Raw genomic sequence first — 17,156 nt, 5'->3', positions numbered from 1 at the left:
CCGAATCCGGTCAATTTGTTCGATGATAGTTAAGACTAGTTCAAAATCACTTCCATAAGACTGATATGAGCAACAGGTAGCTAGACCATACAAGTTTTAAGAGCTAAAGGTCGCAATAAGGACTCTGCTATTACCACTACAACAGGGATCCCACTTTTCCGGTGATAACCTGTTGTCTCTCCCTCCAAACAAATTTAACTTGAAGATGAAAAACTGAAATGAATTGACTCAATTGAGAATAAGCAAGAAGGGAGGAACTGATATTAAGTTTTCTCCAAAGAGGGACAAAAATGTAATTAAATAAATACAGATGAACGCTCAGAAAAGCGCGCACTAAGATCAAATCAGAGAGTACAGTATGATCCTTACATAAAACTACTTATCATCAAAGGATGAAAATACAGAATAAAATACAGGTGCAGTTAAACAGAGGCTGTCATCATCATCACTTGATTCAGCTACATCTGGTCAGACCTTCTGTCATCCTCACTACTTCCATCTCCGGCGTGCCTGCACAGTCACGTCATACAGATGAAGCTTAGAAAACAATGCACATGAACTATGAGTGCCCAACTAACCCTCAGCTGAACTTCAGTTTTATATGAAACATAAGTGTTTCATGAAGTTTATGTGAATATTGGTTAACAGGGTTTCAGAACGTACCGTCAGGATGTGGTTAGGTTTCGAGCTTTTTTATCCAACTGTAGGTTTTCCATGGCTTCTGGAAGCTCTTCATTGTCATATCTCCAATTGTACTCATCTTTCCTGTGGCTAGACATGGAGGATCCACCTCTTCGATCTAAATGTGAGATTGTGTCAGATATAGGACAAAGACAGGCAAATAGAGGAAAGATATAGCATTTCACTCACCAGATGACTGGGAAGCACCACCAGGCCTATCATAAGCACACAAATAAATTAATATCAATCAAGAGATTCAAGAGAACAACAAAACGAGACAAAATAAATATATAAAAATTGATGCAGTAGGGTAGGTTCACCACCTTCCCAGTGGAGGTAGGCCCCCAGCAACAGATGATGAAGGTCTTCGCATGTTTCGAGAGTCCAGGTTAGATAACGACTCTGCTTCTGAAGTAGTTAGCCTTCTTCCAGTACCCCTTGCTTGAGACAAATTCTGTACCAACAAGTTCTAGCTGTAAGAACTCATATGAAGAAATATTTGCAAACAAATAATCACGTAACAAAGGGATAGATCAGTTTTCAGTACGGATGCAAAATCATTAAAACATGGTAACTCATAATATCATGCTAGACATGCACTTTAAAGAACCAGACTCTAGGGATTACCAACTACTGTCTTTTTTTTTATTCAGGGAAATTGATGTACCAGCTAAAGACCAGTTGCACAAATCAGTTCAATCCTACAAGAGCAATGGACACACAATGTGATTAATCTAGCATCCACACACTATTGCTCAATGCACCATGAACAGCATAACTATTCATTTCACCCGACCATTACCTTCCTGTTGTTAGACATAAGTTATTTTAGGCTTCCCTTCTATAAAAAAAAAAGTGGAAACGTCCGTATGTTACAAACCAGTCCTCTCTTGTTTGTTGAAATGATGCATTTCAAATCACCAAGCAAACAGAAACAGGAGAACAACACACCGTTTTTGCTTGTTCCTAGGTAATCATCGAACAATGCCCCTCACACTTTGCACCGCAAAGGGCGGTCTTTTTATTGATCTATAGGATACTATTTCCTAACTCCTACAGTTTTATGCATCTATTGTATTCCTGGCGTAAAGTCACTTCTTATGACTTCTTTAATAGTCAAATGGCAGGTGAGAAGTGATTCCTTATTGATACCCTATATTAAAAACTAGCATTTGGACAACTGGAAACCGACTAATATAGCACAGAACTAATGCCAAATTGATTTCTAAAAGCTTCTATCCAACACCCAAGTTTTATATCAAAACCTGATCAAAGTTCATTTGTCCATTGAACACAAGTATGGAAAACAGAAAAACACACCAAGATAATTTTAAACATGTACATCGCCTTCTGAGCATATAAACTCAGATGCCAATATAACTAGTCTGTCATGAATCAATTAACCAGCATTTGATTCATTATTGAACATAATGATCAGGCAAAGGTACCTCAAATCAAATAAAATGTTCCCATGTAAGACTATAGGCGATAATTGAGTTTAAACTAAACAGTTTTACAGCAGATAATAACAAACCTCAAACTTCAAAAATCCTTCAAGCACATCCAAAAGCAAAGGACCACTATCCCCATTTCTGTTGAGGTCATATCCATTCTTGTTACTTAAGTCTTTCAGCTCAGCTTTCCAAGAATCTTTTTGCTGACATTAATTAGCAACATTATTAGTATAGAAGCAACACTATTTACAAAGCTCAAAACTTTCGGCACCAAAAAGTTCACTTACCAAATTACACTCGGGCAGATAAACTTTCAGCGTGTGGTTCAGCTGCGCCCAGTCCAAGTACTCGCATATCAATGCCGTAAGCAATCGTCCTACAACGACAATGCCAAAGCCATATAAAGCATACGAAACCAAAAGACCAAAACGAAACACTTCTATCAAAAAAATGACAAGCATTTGGATTAGGCTCGTACCCGAAGGAGAAGCATGAAGCTGCCTAGCACGATCGTTGCAGCTACCCAATAGCGCAGGAGGCAAGCCTTCGTCCTTCTCAATCACCTTGTCCTCCTCTTCAATCGCCTCAAACACACTTGCTCTCAGCTCAGCCTACAAATGCAACCCAAAAGAATCAACGTTCCATATCAAAATCTAACCTTTCCTATTCACATCAACACTCGAATTCCCAGAGATAAAAAAATCACAGCCTAAACAGGGATCGCATTCTCAAATTCCAAAGCTTCAAACTTTTGAATTACAAAACCCTCTAGACTGAGTCAAACTGAAACTGGGCCACACATTTCAGCAATCAACCCAATGAGGAAGAACCTCATTCTGGGTCAAAAATTGAACTTTGAATTCAAACTGGGTAGATCGAAAGGTGAAAGCTTTAATGAAATGAGAGAAGTGAGGAGGGTAAAAGGGGAAATTGGTACCCGGATCTTGGCGAGGACGCCCTTCTTCTCGAGGGTGCGAGTGACGAGGGTCTTGAGGTCCATCATCTCCCTCGTGTAGTCGTCCATTTTTGTTTCTGGGTTTCAGAGAGAGAGAGAGAGAGAGAGAGCTCTTCTCTCACTAGCTCTATAAGAAGATGGATGTCTCTGTTTTGTCGAATCGAGAAGAGTTGGGGTGTAGTAATGATGGGTGGAGTTTTCATTTAGTGTGTGGGTCTACACTTTTAACTAAGCCCACTGATTAGCCTCTCTAATTACCCTGTTTTGTCGAATCCGATTAACCCGATACAGATACGTCGGGTGTTTTAGTTTAGGCAAACTCGAGATTCGAAGTTTCGAACTGAATGTAGATTTCGGTTTGGTTAATAAAAGAGTTTTTTTCACCAACAGTCCCTCAACTCTAGTGTACCTACCAATGTGATACCTCAACTCTTAATCGTACCAATGTGATACCCAGACTCTAGTATTGCTATCATTGAAGTACTTCCGTTAGTTTTTTTCAACTTTTCCGTTATCTTGGTGACGTGGCAGGTACTTGAGGCCCACAAGGAGGGTTAAAAGACAAAATTAACCTCATCTGAGAGGAGCAATGTTTTTCCCGCCCTTTACCTTGAGAAAGACACCCAACAATTCCAATTTTGGCGCCAATTTTCCATCCCTACTCCTTAATTTGTGTCTCTTATCTAAACTAAAGAACTACCGCCAACCAGTCGACCACAATCTGATAAAACCTAGATCAATCTCATTTTCTATTTTTACCCTAGCACTTGTTAAACTAACAGAATAAATATAGAAATTTATATGGAACATCTCATTTCCACAATCTCATAAGAATATAAAAACACATAACTTAACGAAATTCAAATACATGTTTAAGTACCATTAGTTGCCACATTAACGAAAATTGTCCCCACCCTTTTGCAACCAAATGTTGTTGAACTCATACCAATATCACCTTTATAACCCAATGTTCAAATTGTGAAATCCTGAGTTTACAAATTATCGATAACAATTGAATTGAAAATTTGAAATAGAAGAACATGCAGCAACAACCAAATTTGCCGAGATTAGAAGGACTTACATATGATGCCGCTGATGAGAAACCCAAATCCCGATATTCTAAATTTTATTTAATAACAATGCCTAATCAACATAGATTCAAATTAAGTTTAAAATCGACAGATTCTAAATTGAAACACATGAAAGAAGTTGAAAGCAAAAAAAGTGAAATATCGAAAAAAAAAATCAATTTGGAGTGAAAGACAAAAAGTTTGAGTAGGATTGGCAAATAGAGATGGTTGAATTGATTGGGGCTTGTTTAGTGGACTTGATACCTATGGATGTATTCTAAGAACAATTCTGGAATTCACAGATTAGAAGCTTCAGACTGAGAGGAAGACATTGATACACACTAAAAGTCCGAAAAAAGTCAAAGTAATCTAGTGCTAGTGATGTAAATAATACAAAAATAGGGGTCTCCCCACCGGGCTTCTGTGAACAGTGCAACACCACCCACCAACCTTCAGCATGGTGAGTATATAGTTAAATTTTAGTCTTATGTTATACCCGCAACGTATTTGATTCTCTCTCCAATTCTATTTAGAAAAAAACTTGCGTCCAACATAGTTTGGATGTGTGCGTCCGAACACTCTTTTATTTATACACTTAGATAGTACAAATACATGATCTTAACCGTTCAAAACTTTTGTTTATCAATAAAGATCATTACTGTAAAATGATCAATGTAAACAAAAATCGTTTGCTCAGTCGATTGCATTAAACAAATTGACGGCTAATCATGAGACTACTAACTTTCACCATGACTGTTCATTTGTTTGATACAATCGATCAAGCAAACAATTTTTTTTATTTACAATGATCTTTTACATGAATGATCTTTATTAATAAACTAAATTTTTGAACGGTTAAGATCATGTATTTATATTTCACAAGTGTGCAAATAAAAAAGAGTTCGGACACACACATACATACTATGTTGGATGCAAGTTTTTCCCTGCTATTTAGGCCCTTTCTCCCGAAAAAAAACTTGTGTCCAACGTAGTATGCATGTGTGTGTCCGAACTCTCGTTCATTTGCACACTAGAGAAATTGAAATACAAGATCTTAACCATTCAAAAGGTTAGCTTATCAATAAAGATCCTTAATGTAAAAAGATTAATGTAAACAAAAATCGTTTGCTCGGTCGATTGCATCAAACAAAATTGTCGGATGATCATAAGACTACTAACTTTCATCATGACTGTTTATTTATTTTGATGCAATCGACTGAGCAACTGATTTTTGTTTACATTGATATTTTACAGTAGTGATCTTTATTGATAAACTAGAGTTTTGAACGGTTAAGATCATGTATTTCAATTTTTAAAGTGTGCAATTGAACGAGAGTTTGGATACACACATACATACTAGGTTGGACACAAGTTTTTTTCCGGGAGAAATGGCCTAAATAAAAGGAAAAATTTGCATTCAACCTAGTATGTTGTGTTAGAATGCTCTTTCATTTTCACACTTGAGGAATATAAATACATGATCTTAACCCTTCAATTTAGTTTATCAATAAAGATTATTCATGTAAACGATCAATGTAAATAAAAATCGTTTGTTTGGACGGGGCAAGTTTTTTCCTTTTCTCCTTCCAAAGTTTAAGGGGGGTATATTGTATATGAAATTAGTGAGAGTTTTAAGGAAATCCATGGAATTTAGCATTATAGGTGTATTCAATATAAACTTTTAATTATTTATACAAGTCTAGGTGTATTCGATCAGGATTTAAAAAAGTCGTTATGAAATTCATGAGAGTCTGGGGGTATTCAATCATGATTTTTTTTAGGTATTCAAAATATCATTCATACTTATGAAATTATAAACTCATTAAATCTCATGGACATTCCAATGTTAATTATATATTCCACAATCCATAAATTGTCTAGCCCCTAGACAAAAAAATTTCATGGATTTTTTCGTGAACTTTTCTCATTGTATTTAAAGATTTCATTCTCCATTAGTTTTCTTTATTTTCTATTTTTTTACCAATTCTTTTTACTACAACCTGATATGGTTATTCAACATTTGATTGTTATTTTTCTTAATATTATGTTCTTATCTTGTATCGTTGTACTTACTAAATCTCATTTTCATTTGTGGACAAATGTCTAATGTTAACAATTAAACAACAACGACGAAATAAGTACGTAAGAGAAAATTGATTAAATTTGAAAGATTTCTCTTATTTTCATATAAATAATTGAGAGTAAGATACACACCTAATAAATTTGATTAGAACAAAAATTATTTTGTACTTTTTTTATTAACATGCATTAAGTTCCTATAAGCTTCTAATTGACAAACATGGTCAACGTGACTAGACTTGACACATAAAATTAAAGCTTTTGAGACCAACAATCATTTTCCATCCATGTTAATCAGTTACTGTATCTTATTTTCTTTATTAATAAAAAAGATAATTTAAATTTTTTACAAGTACTAAAAAATATGTAGAAGTTAATTAATATGAATTTTGTAGATTTTATAAATCAATATAAATTTATAAAAATCAGTTAAAAGTCTGTAATTAAAATTAATAATTTTATAAAAATACGTTAATTTTATCAGAAATCCGTGAATTTTCTAAATTTTTTATCAATTAAAATAAATCTACATAAATCCAAATATAATGTACCTCCTAAATAACCCCAGAAATTTTATTTTCTCCCCAAATCCATTTGACTTGTTCACTCTCTCTCTCTCTCTGCAAAACCCTAAAAAGTTTTGGATGGCTCCAATCGACCCTCACTCGTTCACCGATTCGACTCACCCACTCGCCTCCCACATTTCACTCTCTCTCTTCTTCGACTTCTCCTCCTCCACCATCCACGCCTCCGCTCTCTTCACCCTCCCCTCCCCTCACTCCGGCCCACTCTCCCTCGACGCGCGTGGCCTCACCGTCCATTCCGTCCTCGACCCTCTCTCCTCTTCCCCCCTCCCTTTCTCTATCTCCTCCCCTCCTCACCCAATCAAAGGCTGCCACCTCACCCTCACACTCTCCCACAACTCCTCCTTCCTCGTCGTCTTCACCACCTCCCCCACCTCCTCCGCCCTCCAGTGGCTCTCGCCCCCGCAGACCTTCAACAAAGCCCTCCCCTTCGTCTACACTCAGTGCCATGCCATCCACGCGCGCTCCGTTTTTCCATGCCAGGACACCCCGGCGGCGCGTGTCTGCTACTCGGCGCGTCTGAACGTCCCGCGCCAGCTCTCCGCGGTGATGTCGGCGCGCCACGTCGACCGGAGGGACCCGATCGCCGGGGAGGGGGCGGCGCTGGCGTGCGGAGACGGCGCGTGGTGCGCGGAGGGGAGGGTAGTGGAGGAGTTCGTGATGGAGCAGCCTATTCCGCCGTACCTGTTCGCTTTCGCCGTCGGAGAGCTGGGGTTCCGGGAGGTGGGGCCGAGGACGAGGGTGTACGCGGAGGCGGTGCCGGCGGTGCTGGAGGCGGCGGCGAAGGAGTTTGCGAGCGCTGAGGATATGATAATGCAAGGGGAGGCGTTGTTTGGGCCTTATGAGTGGGAGAGGTTTGATTTGCTGGTGCTGCCGCCGAGCTTTCCCTACGCCGGAATGGAGAATCCGAGGATGACGTTTCTGACGCCGACGGTGCTGGAAGGGGACTCGAGCGGCGCACAGCTGGTGGCGCATGAGCTGGCTCATAGCTGGACGGGGAATTTGATCACTAACAAGACTAATGAGCACTTCTGGTTGAATGAGGTACGTCCACTTTATCACTGGTTTCATACATTTTTTACATTCAAGTTTAGTATTGAAAATGCCTTCTTTTTACTGTTTGTTTCGTCGCATTGTCGGTTTGAAGTTAATTGGTTCCGTGTTCTGTATTTTCGACTGTAACTTATGTTCGAGGAGAACTTGGATAATGCATTGGAGCTTACTGTTACTTTGAGTAGTTTGCGGCTGAATGTGTGTAGTGTTTATGTTTGCAAGTGAGATGAGCTTGTTGTTCTTATTATGACAGGGTTTCACAACTTATGCGGAGAGGAGGATTGTTGAGGCCGTGCAAGGTGAGGACAGAGCTGCATTGAGTATTGGAATCGGATGGAGGGGTTTGAATAAGGAAATGGAGAGGTTCAAGGATAACTTGGAGTTTACCAAGCTGAAAACCAATCAGGAAGGAGTGGACCCAGACGATGTGTATTCTAAAGTTCCTTATGAGAAAGGTTTCCAATTTCTGTGGCGCATTGAACGTCAGGTAGGTTGATTGTGACCTCTTTGTATATAGAGACATTAGTCTTATTTAAAAAGTTTTGATTGTATTTGTGTGGTCCGGATATTAAGGTTGGAAGGCCTGCATTTGACGAATTCACAAAGAAGTATATTGCCACCTTCAAGTTCAACTCAATTGATACCGAAACATTTCTCGAATTTCTGAAAGCTAACCTACCTGGAATAGAGAAAGAGATTGACTTGACTCTGTGGACTGAGGGCACTGGTATCCCTCCTGATGCCTATGAACCAGTATCCAGCATCTATACAAAGATTCTATCAATGGCAAATGAATTTAAGCTTGGTAGGATGCCAAGGGAGGATGAAGTTGCTGACTGGGGTGGGATGGAGTGGGAGCTCTACCTGGAGAACCTGCCCAAATCTATTGAAGCTTCACAGGTAATATTGAGTTCCTGCTAATCCTTGATTTCTTTGAATTAGTTTTTAACAACCTTTAGTTATAACGACATACTATAATGACCTTCATTTAATATGAGTTATTACTGTATTGTATGAAAATCAGTGTTCCACATACTACTTGATCTGTGAGGTGAGCTCAAATCATTCTTTGTTACACAACCTGTATGAAGTTACATAGATAACTTTAGGATCCATCACTTTAATTCACAAACCAAAAGTACTTATTTTGTCTCTTTATATGCATCAATGTTTTCTGTTATCACTTGAATGAAGCTAAGGATGTTTTTGAATTGAAAAGTGAAATAGTTTGCAGATTGCCTAATAGCTGGGTGTATACTGTGTACTTTTTGTCTTGGTACATGAAGCATAAGCTTCTAGAATTGGAATGTTAAGATCCAGGAGTTGGTTTATGGACATGAAAAGCCTCCAACTGCTGCCAAACTTTGTGTAGGCCCTGAGGCCCTGCTAGGAAACACAACTATTAGTTCTCATGTATAGCTTTATAATATATGTTTCCGATTTAGTTTAGCATTTATATTTACCCTTCGTTAATTACAGTCTATCTTATGTCCTCAGAATAACACTTTCTGTAGATTCCCATCTTTAGCATAGAAGATACTGGAGTTTCAATTTCATACACACGTCAGCCTTAATTCTCTATTGTTCTACGTATTTGCAGATTTTGGACTTAAATGCTTGCTACAATCTGTCTGATACGAAAGATTATGAAGTGAAGGTTGCATTTCTTCTGCTGGCAATTGCTTCTGAGTGCAAAGATCACTATGCTGAGGTGGAAAAAACTTTGAAGGCAGTGGGGAGGAAGAAGTTTCTTGTCCGACTATATACTGCTCTTGTAGAAGGCACTGGTAAAGAAGAGGAGAAGATTTTAGCCAAGAGGGTATTTGCAGAGGCTCGTGAAACTTATCACCCTATAGCTCAAGGTGTTGTTGAGACAATCCTAAGCAAGAACATCTAGAATTGATGTATGAACTGTACGTCACAGTACATACTGAACTCTGAAGCTAATCATTGCAGTTGAATCTCTGAGATCTCTAGGCTAGTCTTGACTGCTAATTCTGTTGAATACTTGCATATTCTCTGATGTCTTTTGCTGATATGAACTCGTAAATAAAAAGTAGTCGTGATCACTGTTGGTGTTAATCAAATTTCGAGAAAAGTAGCCGTGTATTTATGTGTTTACCTATAAGTGGAGTTAGTTCACTTATGAGTCTTAACTAGTTTGCTTGATATATTGGTAAATTTAGAGGTTATGTACCCAAACAACTTCCCAAATGTTCCCAAAGGAAAAACTTTCGTGAAGTGTCCGGGTCAATATCCTTGAAGTAGGATGCATACTATTACTAGTGAGCGAACTTTTCTTCTGCCAAATATAAGCATTTCACCACTTTGTTAAGTTTTACAAATCTAGCAAGAAGGTTTCAAAATCTCCATACTCTGGCATATTCCCCTTTTCCAACAGCGAGTAACAATCGATTCATTCTCATCTTAGAAATGGCCAAAACCCATCTTAGAAATAGGCATTGCAACAGAACATCAAAAAACAGCTACACCCTTTTACGAACAACACCTAGGATCGTTCTAATGTACAAAATCATAATATGAATTTCTCTTTTGGTAATGTGTCAAGTCAAATGGTATGCTGTATGAATGAAATGAACTTATCTGCTGAAGCCTAGTATGTAGTCCTGCACAACTTAAGTAATCAACCCTATTCATAACTTGGCAGTGCTGTTGTGAGAGATAAAAACCGTTCCCCTTTGTGACGGTGGGATAATTTACCTTTTCCCGTTGTTAGAGATATGAATACCGTTTCCCTTTCCTTTTAGGAAAAGGAAAGCTGACTCGGTTTCATTATAAACAGATAAGAATACCGGTTCCCTTTCCTTTGAAAAAAAGGAGAGCTCACTGATCGGTTTCATCATACATGCAGTCTCTTATCTCATTATACTCAAATTCCCTGAAGGAGTTCGAAAGTATCATAGCTGTGAACTTCCATTTATGGTTCTATGTTGGTTCCATCCTAACTATAATCAAAGCTCTAAACCTTGAAGGCTTGAACCATAACCAACATCATGTCTATTGCTTTGGATAGTGGGAATTATATGATCAAACGGTCCAGGAGATTCATCCATGGGATATCGTCGCTCTACACAAAAGGCTTTGATCAGGATCATCGTTTGGAGTTAGAGGAGGACTCTAGCAGCTCGAGCTCGTCGTCAGTTGGTAATGACAGTGATGATGAGCCTAATGGGTCCTCCGAGGGTGAGGAGGCTGAGGTTCAGAGCTCGTTTAAAGCGCCTTTGGACACCATGGACCAGCTTGAGGAGGTTTTTCCTGTCAAGAGAGGACTATCTGAGTTCTACGATGGTAGATCAAAGACCTTCACGAACCTAGCAGACGCGTCATCATTGTCTACTGTTAAGGAGCTTGCGAAGCCGGACAATCCTTATAATAAAAAGCGCAAGAATCTGTTGACCGATGGTTATTATTTCCGGGATCTGAAGATTAATGGTGGTGGCATAAGGAGATCAGCTAGCTTTGGTCGTCCTCCTCTACATCCCTACCGTAGGAGGGAACCTGGTAATGGATCATCTGATCTACAAGGTGAGGTTGCATCAATGCCTAATTAAGTTACTGTCTTTGAAATTTGTAGCGGGGATGTGGACAACAATGATTATATGTAATGAGCGGCTAATGATACCATTGTATTACACAGAAGAATCATACTTTTTGTTACTCGTTCCAAGTTTTCATATTCTATGCCGTTGAATTATACAGAAGTATATCGTTTTGTAGGTTCTGAACTTTGCTTTCTTGTATGTTCTTAGCACCTGCATAAAGATGTATATTGAGTTTTGGAACTGGTGATGTATGGATAAATCATACTAGGTATCAGCCGGAGGTTATTGCCTAGTAAAAAAAAAGGCTGATGCGTGGTGTGAATTTCAAGTTGATTGATTTATTCTCCAAAAGAAAGGATTCATTTCTTGATTGAGTACATAACTGTACTCATTTTGTGCTTGCAGGTTGCATGTACAGCATATAGACAATAAATGAATTACAAAACTGAAAAATCACTTAAATTTGGAACTTCAAACTTAGTTCTTTGGAAAAAAAAGTGTTGCAACAGTGAGGGCCTCAATATATTCAATCAAAGACACTAGTTAGGTTAATGCACTTGCTTTCAGCTTGATGCTAATGTTTGCAGAATAGTGCTTGATCTCTCCTGCTCGAAGCTTCTATTAACTGGGATGGGTTGAGAGTTATGTGCTACGAAGCTCCTTCCCTTCTCAAAATGAAATCTACCGCCTCTTCTACAGTATCCACAACCTACAGAATCAACAAAAGAATATATGCAAAATCTATGAGAAAGTGAGAAACCAAGTACTCAGGCATTCCTCCAAAAAACAAAAGTACTCACAGGCGATGAATTAACTCTAAAAATTTTTCAATCTTATATATCAAGTTATTAACTCCACAAGATGAACGTGATTACATTTCTTGAGTTCTATATTGAACTTACCATATCTGCTGGAAACTCCTTATGATTATCTTTTCCCTTGAAAACACCTGTCCTTGTCAAGATAGAAAACCAAGGACGTCCGGCCTAATAAATAAGGTGAGATGATTTGTTAATTAAAATCCATTTGAAACTAGAGTAGTAAGAGTTTTCCACGATAAGGAAAATCGGCATACCTGTTGAGCACCTTTGACATCAACCAAAGGGTTGTCGCCAATCATATATAGGGTTTTAAAATCATGTGACTGAGAACATCCACTACTTGAGATGTGCTCATCAAATTGAGATGGTTGAAACTCTGCCAACAAAGCTTCAGTGTTCTTAAATACAAATGGATTGGGCTTCCCAAAAGTTACATATTCCAAATTATTATGGTGAATCCTGCAGAATAGCCAAAATCGATTATGCTATTGAACTTTACTTTTATAAACTGCATAACAGGTAGTAGATCAGTTGTTCCCATATATTCATTAATAAGCCTGTGATGCAGGGATGTCTCATGGTTCAGTTGATCCAAATTGTAAAAAGTATTTACACAAAGCAAGTCAACTATAATAAGTTTTTTTTTTGGCAAGAATATGGTACTTGCAGGTAACTGACAAGGCTTTCAGAGAAACTCATTTCTAGCTCTCTCATTTCAAGTCCAAACTGTCGATAAAAAAAAAACCATTTCCTAGTAGATCATCAATAGATAACCCGACTCAACGTAAAGACCAAAAAGTTAGTATATAAAACATTTAGACATGACAATAACCAAGCCTCACCAACCTGTTGAAGATACTTTCTAGTGCAATTCTGAGAGCACCCATTCCAAGTCTTTGAGAAGGAAAAGCAGCCTGCATGTTGATCAGTACAAATAAGAGGGATTTGTGGTAATGACAGGGAAACTAATTGCATCCTATTTTGGTTCTACAATTCTGAAAGTGGAGGATCTAGAAAAAAAAAACAGCTAAATAGAACCCATTTGAAAAGCATGATGGTCCATCAAGAATCAAGATGCTCATTGGCATCGTTTATGATTCAATGGAACCCAATAAGGAGATCACATACTCATTGGGGATTTACGATCGGTTTATTTTGATGACAATTTTGCCAACTCAATAAAAAATGGCTCTTAAGATGAGTACTCAGTGCATATTTGAAGAATCAGAGCAACCAACCTGATATTCAAGGTCATCTGCGGCAAAATAAAGGTCTGGCTGATAGCAATTCTTCCATCCAGGAATCCCTCCAGATCTTAAAATGTCACAGAGAACCTGATTCAATACATGGATAAGCTCAAAGGTTTCATTGGGCACAAAAAACTGAAGACAATTAACAAAAAGATGCATTAACCAATTTCGTATTTATAATGTCACATCAGAATGTTACAGTGGGACTCATGGGTGAGGCGTAAATATGTAATTAATTCAGAAGTAGATTTTCAATCCACTCTGCATGGTTCACACCCTCATTAGCTGCTGCATTATAAGCAAAAAAAAAAAAAAAAAGAGTACATACCTGAATGTCCCGGCCCCAATCTACAGGATCACTCACAACAAAAGCAGCACTAACCCTCTCAGAATATACATTGTATCTTGGCACTGAATCCTTCAAGTGACTACTGCGATCCAGTGCCTGCTTTGTTCTCCACAATTTATATTGAGCTACGGGGTCAATATTCTTGAAGTAGGATGCATACTCATCTAATGACAGAACTTTTCTGCCACCAAAGATAATCTTAGCTATTTGTTACATTCACAAAGCTAGCAAAAGAAGGTATAGATCTTAACTAAGAGTATCTAGTCTTACTTGAAACCATATTCTGACATTACAAGAGCTGGTTCCCCTTTTCCAACAGCAACAATCAATTCATTCTCATATCTGAAAACAGATAAAATGGCCAAAACCTAAGATGATGAAAACAGGCATTGCATTGTGTACAGTCTGAATAGTAAAAGTATTCAGACAACACCTATAAGTCCTTTTAATGGACAAACCAGAAAATGAATCTCTATTTTGGTGATCGTATTTGCATGAAAGATTGAAAGAGTCTTTAGACAAAAAGTCCAATGAAATGGTGCATAAATGATGTAACTTAGCTAAAGCCTAATCTAATTTCTTGCCCAAATTAAGTAATTGGCAGTGCCTTGTTTGCATAATGCTTCATATAATAAATTCAAAATTTATGTTTCCTGGGATAAAGTAGTTTAACTCAAGATACTAATCAACGACACCAACTATCAGCAGGGTTTAACTCCAAGGAAAGCATCATGATCCACAAAAATCAAAGACCTTATATAGTAATGATCCAAGTGACACTGGGATATACCTCCTCACCAAGTTTCTAAACGGTGTGTGACCTTGTACAACCTGCATTGGGAAGAGAGCTATGCCAAAGTTTCCATCAGCCAAATGCAGTCGCATAAATTCGAGGCGATCCAACCATAAACTTGACACCATTGTAACCAAAATAAATACATTTTGAGAAATATTACCTGAGAAGGCAGGATATTGACTCCCAGAACTTCACTTAGTTCAGCAGCACGTCTCGACTCTGGGATGCCACCTCCTGATATCAATTTTAGACACTTTAGTAAGCATCAATAGAACAGATACTTAAAAGAACCCGAATCAGCTACAAGAATTCACCACATAAATCGGCTAGTTACAACCTACTGATAAACCACAGAACCACTTACCATTGGTCAAAAATACAAACGGAATCTTCAAGTTACCTACACAAAAGAAGTAGCAGCATTTCAATCTAAAGCTAGAAATGATCACCAAACTAATTTCACTACCGAAAGTCGAAGCTCAATTAAGAAAATTGCACACTCCCTAATCAATCTAATCTACTCTACTCCAGCTCGCTAATCAGAAATTGAATTTTATCAAATCAAACAGACACAAGGAATCAAACTTTGCATTGCAGCACCGGAATCTCCATACAGCTTCTTCAAAGCTCGAGGAGAGCCGCCGATCGGAGCACGACCGCCGAGAATAACTCCGTCAATGTCAAACGCGATCCCAAACGAAGGCCTGCAGAATCAACAAACTCATATCAATCCAAATTCTACAACTTTCTCAGAATTTAAACACAGAAATTGGATATGAAGCTCGGAATTGAAACTCTTCACTGACCGTGGTTCTGGCCTGCATTGAATCCGAGACTCAGACGAGTATGGACGTGATCGAAACGTAAACAGCAGCCGGCTTTTGCTCCCAAACGCCGTCCGGTATCTCATCGGCGACATGCCGTTTTCTCACTCTACCCTCGCGCTAGCTTTAACCGTCACACATCTTGTGTGGGCAGAAACATATAGGATTTCCACATTGACAATTATGCCCTTTAATTACGGTGGTAAAATATTACAAGAAAAACGTTTACCGCGCCATTTTTAACATAACCGAGTTGGGTGAGAGTAAAATGGAAAGTAGAAAGGCTCCTTTGGTAGTTTGGTTGATGAAGTTCTAATTCAATTAGGAGTTTTTTTTTTTGGAGAGGGTCAACAAGATTTGTTTAGATTCTATCTAATAAACACAAATGCCTGTATGTTTATATAGTCTTTTTGTTTATTTTTCCTTTAATTTTTTTTTGTTCTATATAAGACTCCCTCTTCGCCTCCCATTCTCTCTGAACCTTAATAAGGTTGTTGCTATGGAGGCAGATACAAGTGATACCGATGGTTACTGTGACTGCTCATCAGTCATCTCTCTGTGTAAACAAATACTTGGCGGCACTACTACATCAATGCCGCCGAGATCAGATGGTCTCCGCATGTAATTGTTTTACGTACTTTTAGTTTTCTGGTATATATAGCGCAGAAGTTACCGAAAACTTACTCTACCGTCTAAACAATACAGGTCAGGAGTTCAGACCAATTCTGAAGCTGAAGATGTGGAAGTGTTGCCTCAGAAGGCTCGCTCTCAAATGAGACGGTAGATATATTTATAGCCAATTAACCAAACTCATATGAATAATCAAACTCATACGGTATATATATTTATAGCCAATTAATCTAGGGTTGTCAAATAACTTCAGGACAAAACAGAATGAACAGGGATTCTCTAAACACTGAGGATAAAGAGTATGAATTGGCTCACCTATGGTTTTCCGCAAGTTTATTTAATTAGGCCATAGAAATATATAGCCCTAGGTATATATATATATATATATATATATATATATATCCCGAACATGAATTATGTTCTACCACTGAATTTGCCAAATCAATACTCCTAAATCCTAATGAAATGAGGTCTAGACATTGTCTCAGTGAGCTTCACAGTGAGAAAAATCATTGCAGTGAATACACTTTTCACTACATCGATTCTTCGAACAGAAGCTAGATGTTGACAGCGTAGCTCAAGAGCAATTAAAAAAATTTACCATGGTAACCACCGACAGATGACCTATCCATTCTTTCAATCATATTGGCCAGCATTTCAAAATAAATGATTACGCTAGAATCCCCAGACTCAACTGTACGTGCTAGAGTATATGTTCCACAAGGGTGGTAGAGCGAGTCAAACCTGGACAACATGAAACAGAGTTAACACAAAGGAAAATGGGAAAGAAGGAGAGAAAATAATAACAATTTGACAGACAAGTGCGAGGAATATGAACATTGTAAAAGTGCTTAACGTGATGCTCTTAGTGATGAGTTTCCATACTGAATCAGCTCGCATTTTCAGCTTCTGATCAGACCCTAATGCATATCCAAGATCAAGCACCATAACTCTTGTATATCTTCAAGATATGGGCTTATGAACTGCCAAAGCTTAACCACAATAACCTCTAAAGTAACAAGAATAGACAAAGTAAGAGATTCTTGG

At 38.2% G+C, this 17,156-nt stretch overlaps 4 protein-coding genes across 7 annotated transcripts; 2 read left to right on the top strand and 2 right to left on the bottom strand.

Annotated features, from left to right (window-relative positions):
• Window positions 1-232: 232 nt before the first annotated feature.
• On the bottom strand, window positions 233-3,228 carry LOC126802353 (protein TONNEAU 1a-like). Its single transcript, XM_050529969.1, has 8 exons — window positions 3,073-3,228; window positions 2,614-2,746; window positions 2,423-2,511; window positions 2,216-2,338; window positions 1,005-1,135; window positions 871-896; window positions 664-799; window positions 233-510 (listed from the first exon to the last, which is right to left on the bottom strand). Exons 1-7 carry the CDS (start codon window positions 3,157-3,159, stop codon window positions 666-668), a joined length of 723 nt encoding a protein of 240 aa, XP_050385926.1. The 5' UTR covers window positions 3,160-3,228; the 3' UTR covers window positions 233-510; window positions 664-665.
• A 3,613-nt stretch (window positions 3,229-6,841) lies between these two features.
• Window positions 6,842-9,987, top strand: LOC126802018 (leucine aminopeptidase). The gene is made up of 4 exons (XM_050529533.1): window positions 6,842-7,867; window positions 8,130-8,363; window positions 8,450-8,776; window positions 9,477-9,987. The coding sequence occupies exons 1-4, from the start codon at window positions 6,884-6,886 to the stop codon at window positions 9,771-9,773; spliced, it is 1,842 nt and encodes a 613-aa protein (XP_050385490.1). The 5' UTR covers window positions 6,842-6,883; the 3' UTR covers window positions 9,774-9,987.
• Window positions 9,988-10,890: 903 nt separating this feature from the next.
• Window positions 10,891-11,448, top strand: LOC126803702 (protein OXIDATIVE STRESS 3 LIKE 1-like). Its single transcript, XM_050531458.1, has one exon. The coding sequence runs from the start codon at window positions 10,891-10,893 to the stop codon at window positions 11,446-11,448; it is 558 nt and encodes a 185-aa protein (XP_050387415.1).
• A 310-nt stretch (window positions 11,449-11,758) lies between these two features.
• LOC126801929 (uncharacterized protein YKR070W) lies at window positions 11,759-15,610 on the bottom strand. 4 transcript variants are annotated; one of them, XM_050529424.1, is made up of 12 exons: window positions 15,462-15,610; window positions 15,241-15,359; window positions 15,020-15,055; window positions 14,816-14,889; window positions 14,650-14,690; window positions 14,130-14,201; window positions 13,839-14,040; window positions 13,499-13,594; window positions 13,107-13,174; window positions 12,515-12,719; window positions 12,342-12,425; window positions 11,759-12,148 (listed from the first exon to the last, which is right to left on the bottom strand). In XM_050529424.1, the coding sequence occupies exons 1-12, from the start codon at window positions 15,572-15,574 to the stop codon at window positions 12,089-12,091; spliced, it is 1,170 nt and encodes a 389-aa protein (XP_050385381.1). In that variant the 5' UTR covers window positions 15,575-15,610; the 3' UTR covers window positions 11,759-12,088. The 4 variants fall into 4 exon arrangements, with proteins under 4 accessions (XP_050385381.1, XP_050385382.1, XP_050385384.1 ...); XM_050529425.1 differs by having other exon boundaries at window positions 15,256-15,359; XM_050529426.1 differs by having other exon boundaries at window positions 11,997-12,148; window positions 12,342-12,388.
• Between the last annotated feature and the right edge of the window lie 1,546 nt (window positions 15,611-17,156).

Source organism: Argentina anserina, chromosome 7 (genome assembly GCF_933775445.1).
Source record: "Argentina anserina chromosome 7, drPotAnse1.1, whole genome shotgun sequence".
NCBI lineage: Eukaryota > Viridiplantae > Streptophyta > Magnoliopsida > Rosales > Rosaceae > Argentina > Argentina anserina.
This window is presented reverse-complemented; position numbering and strand designations above follow the sequence as displayed.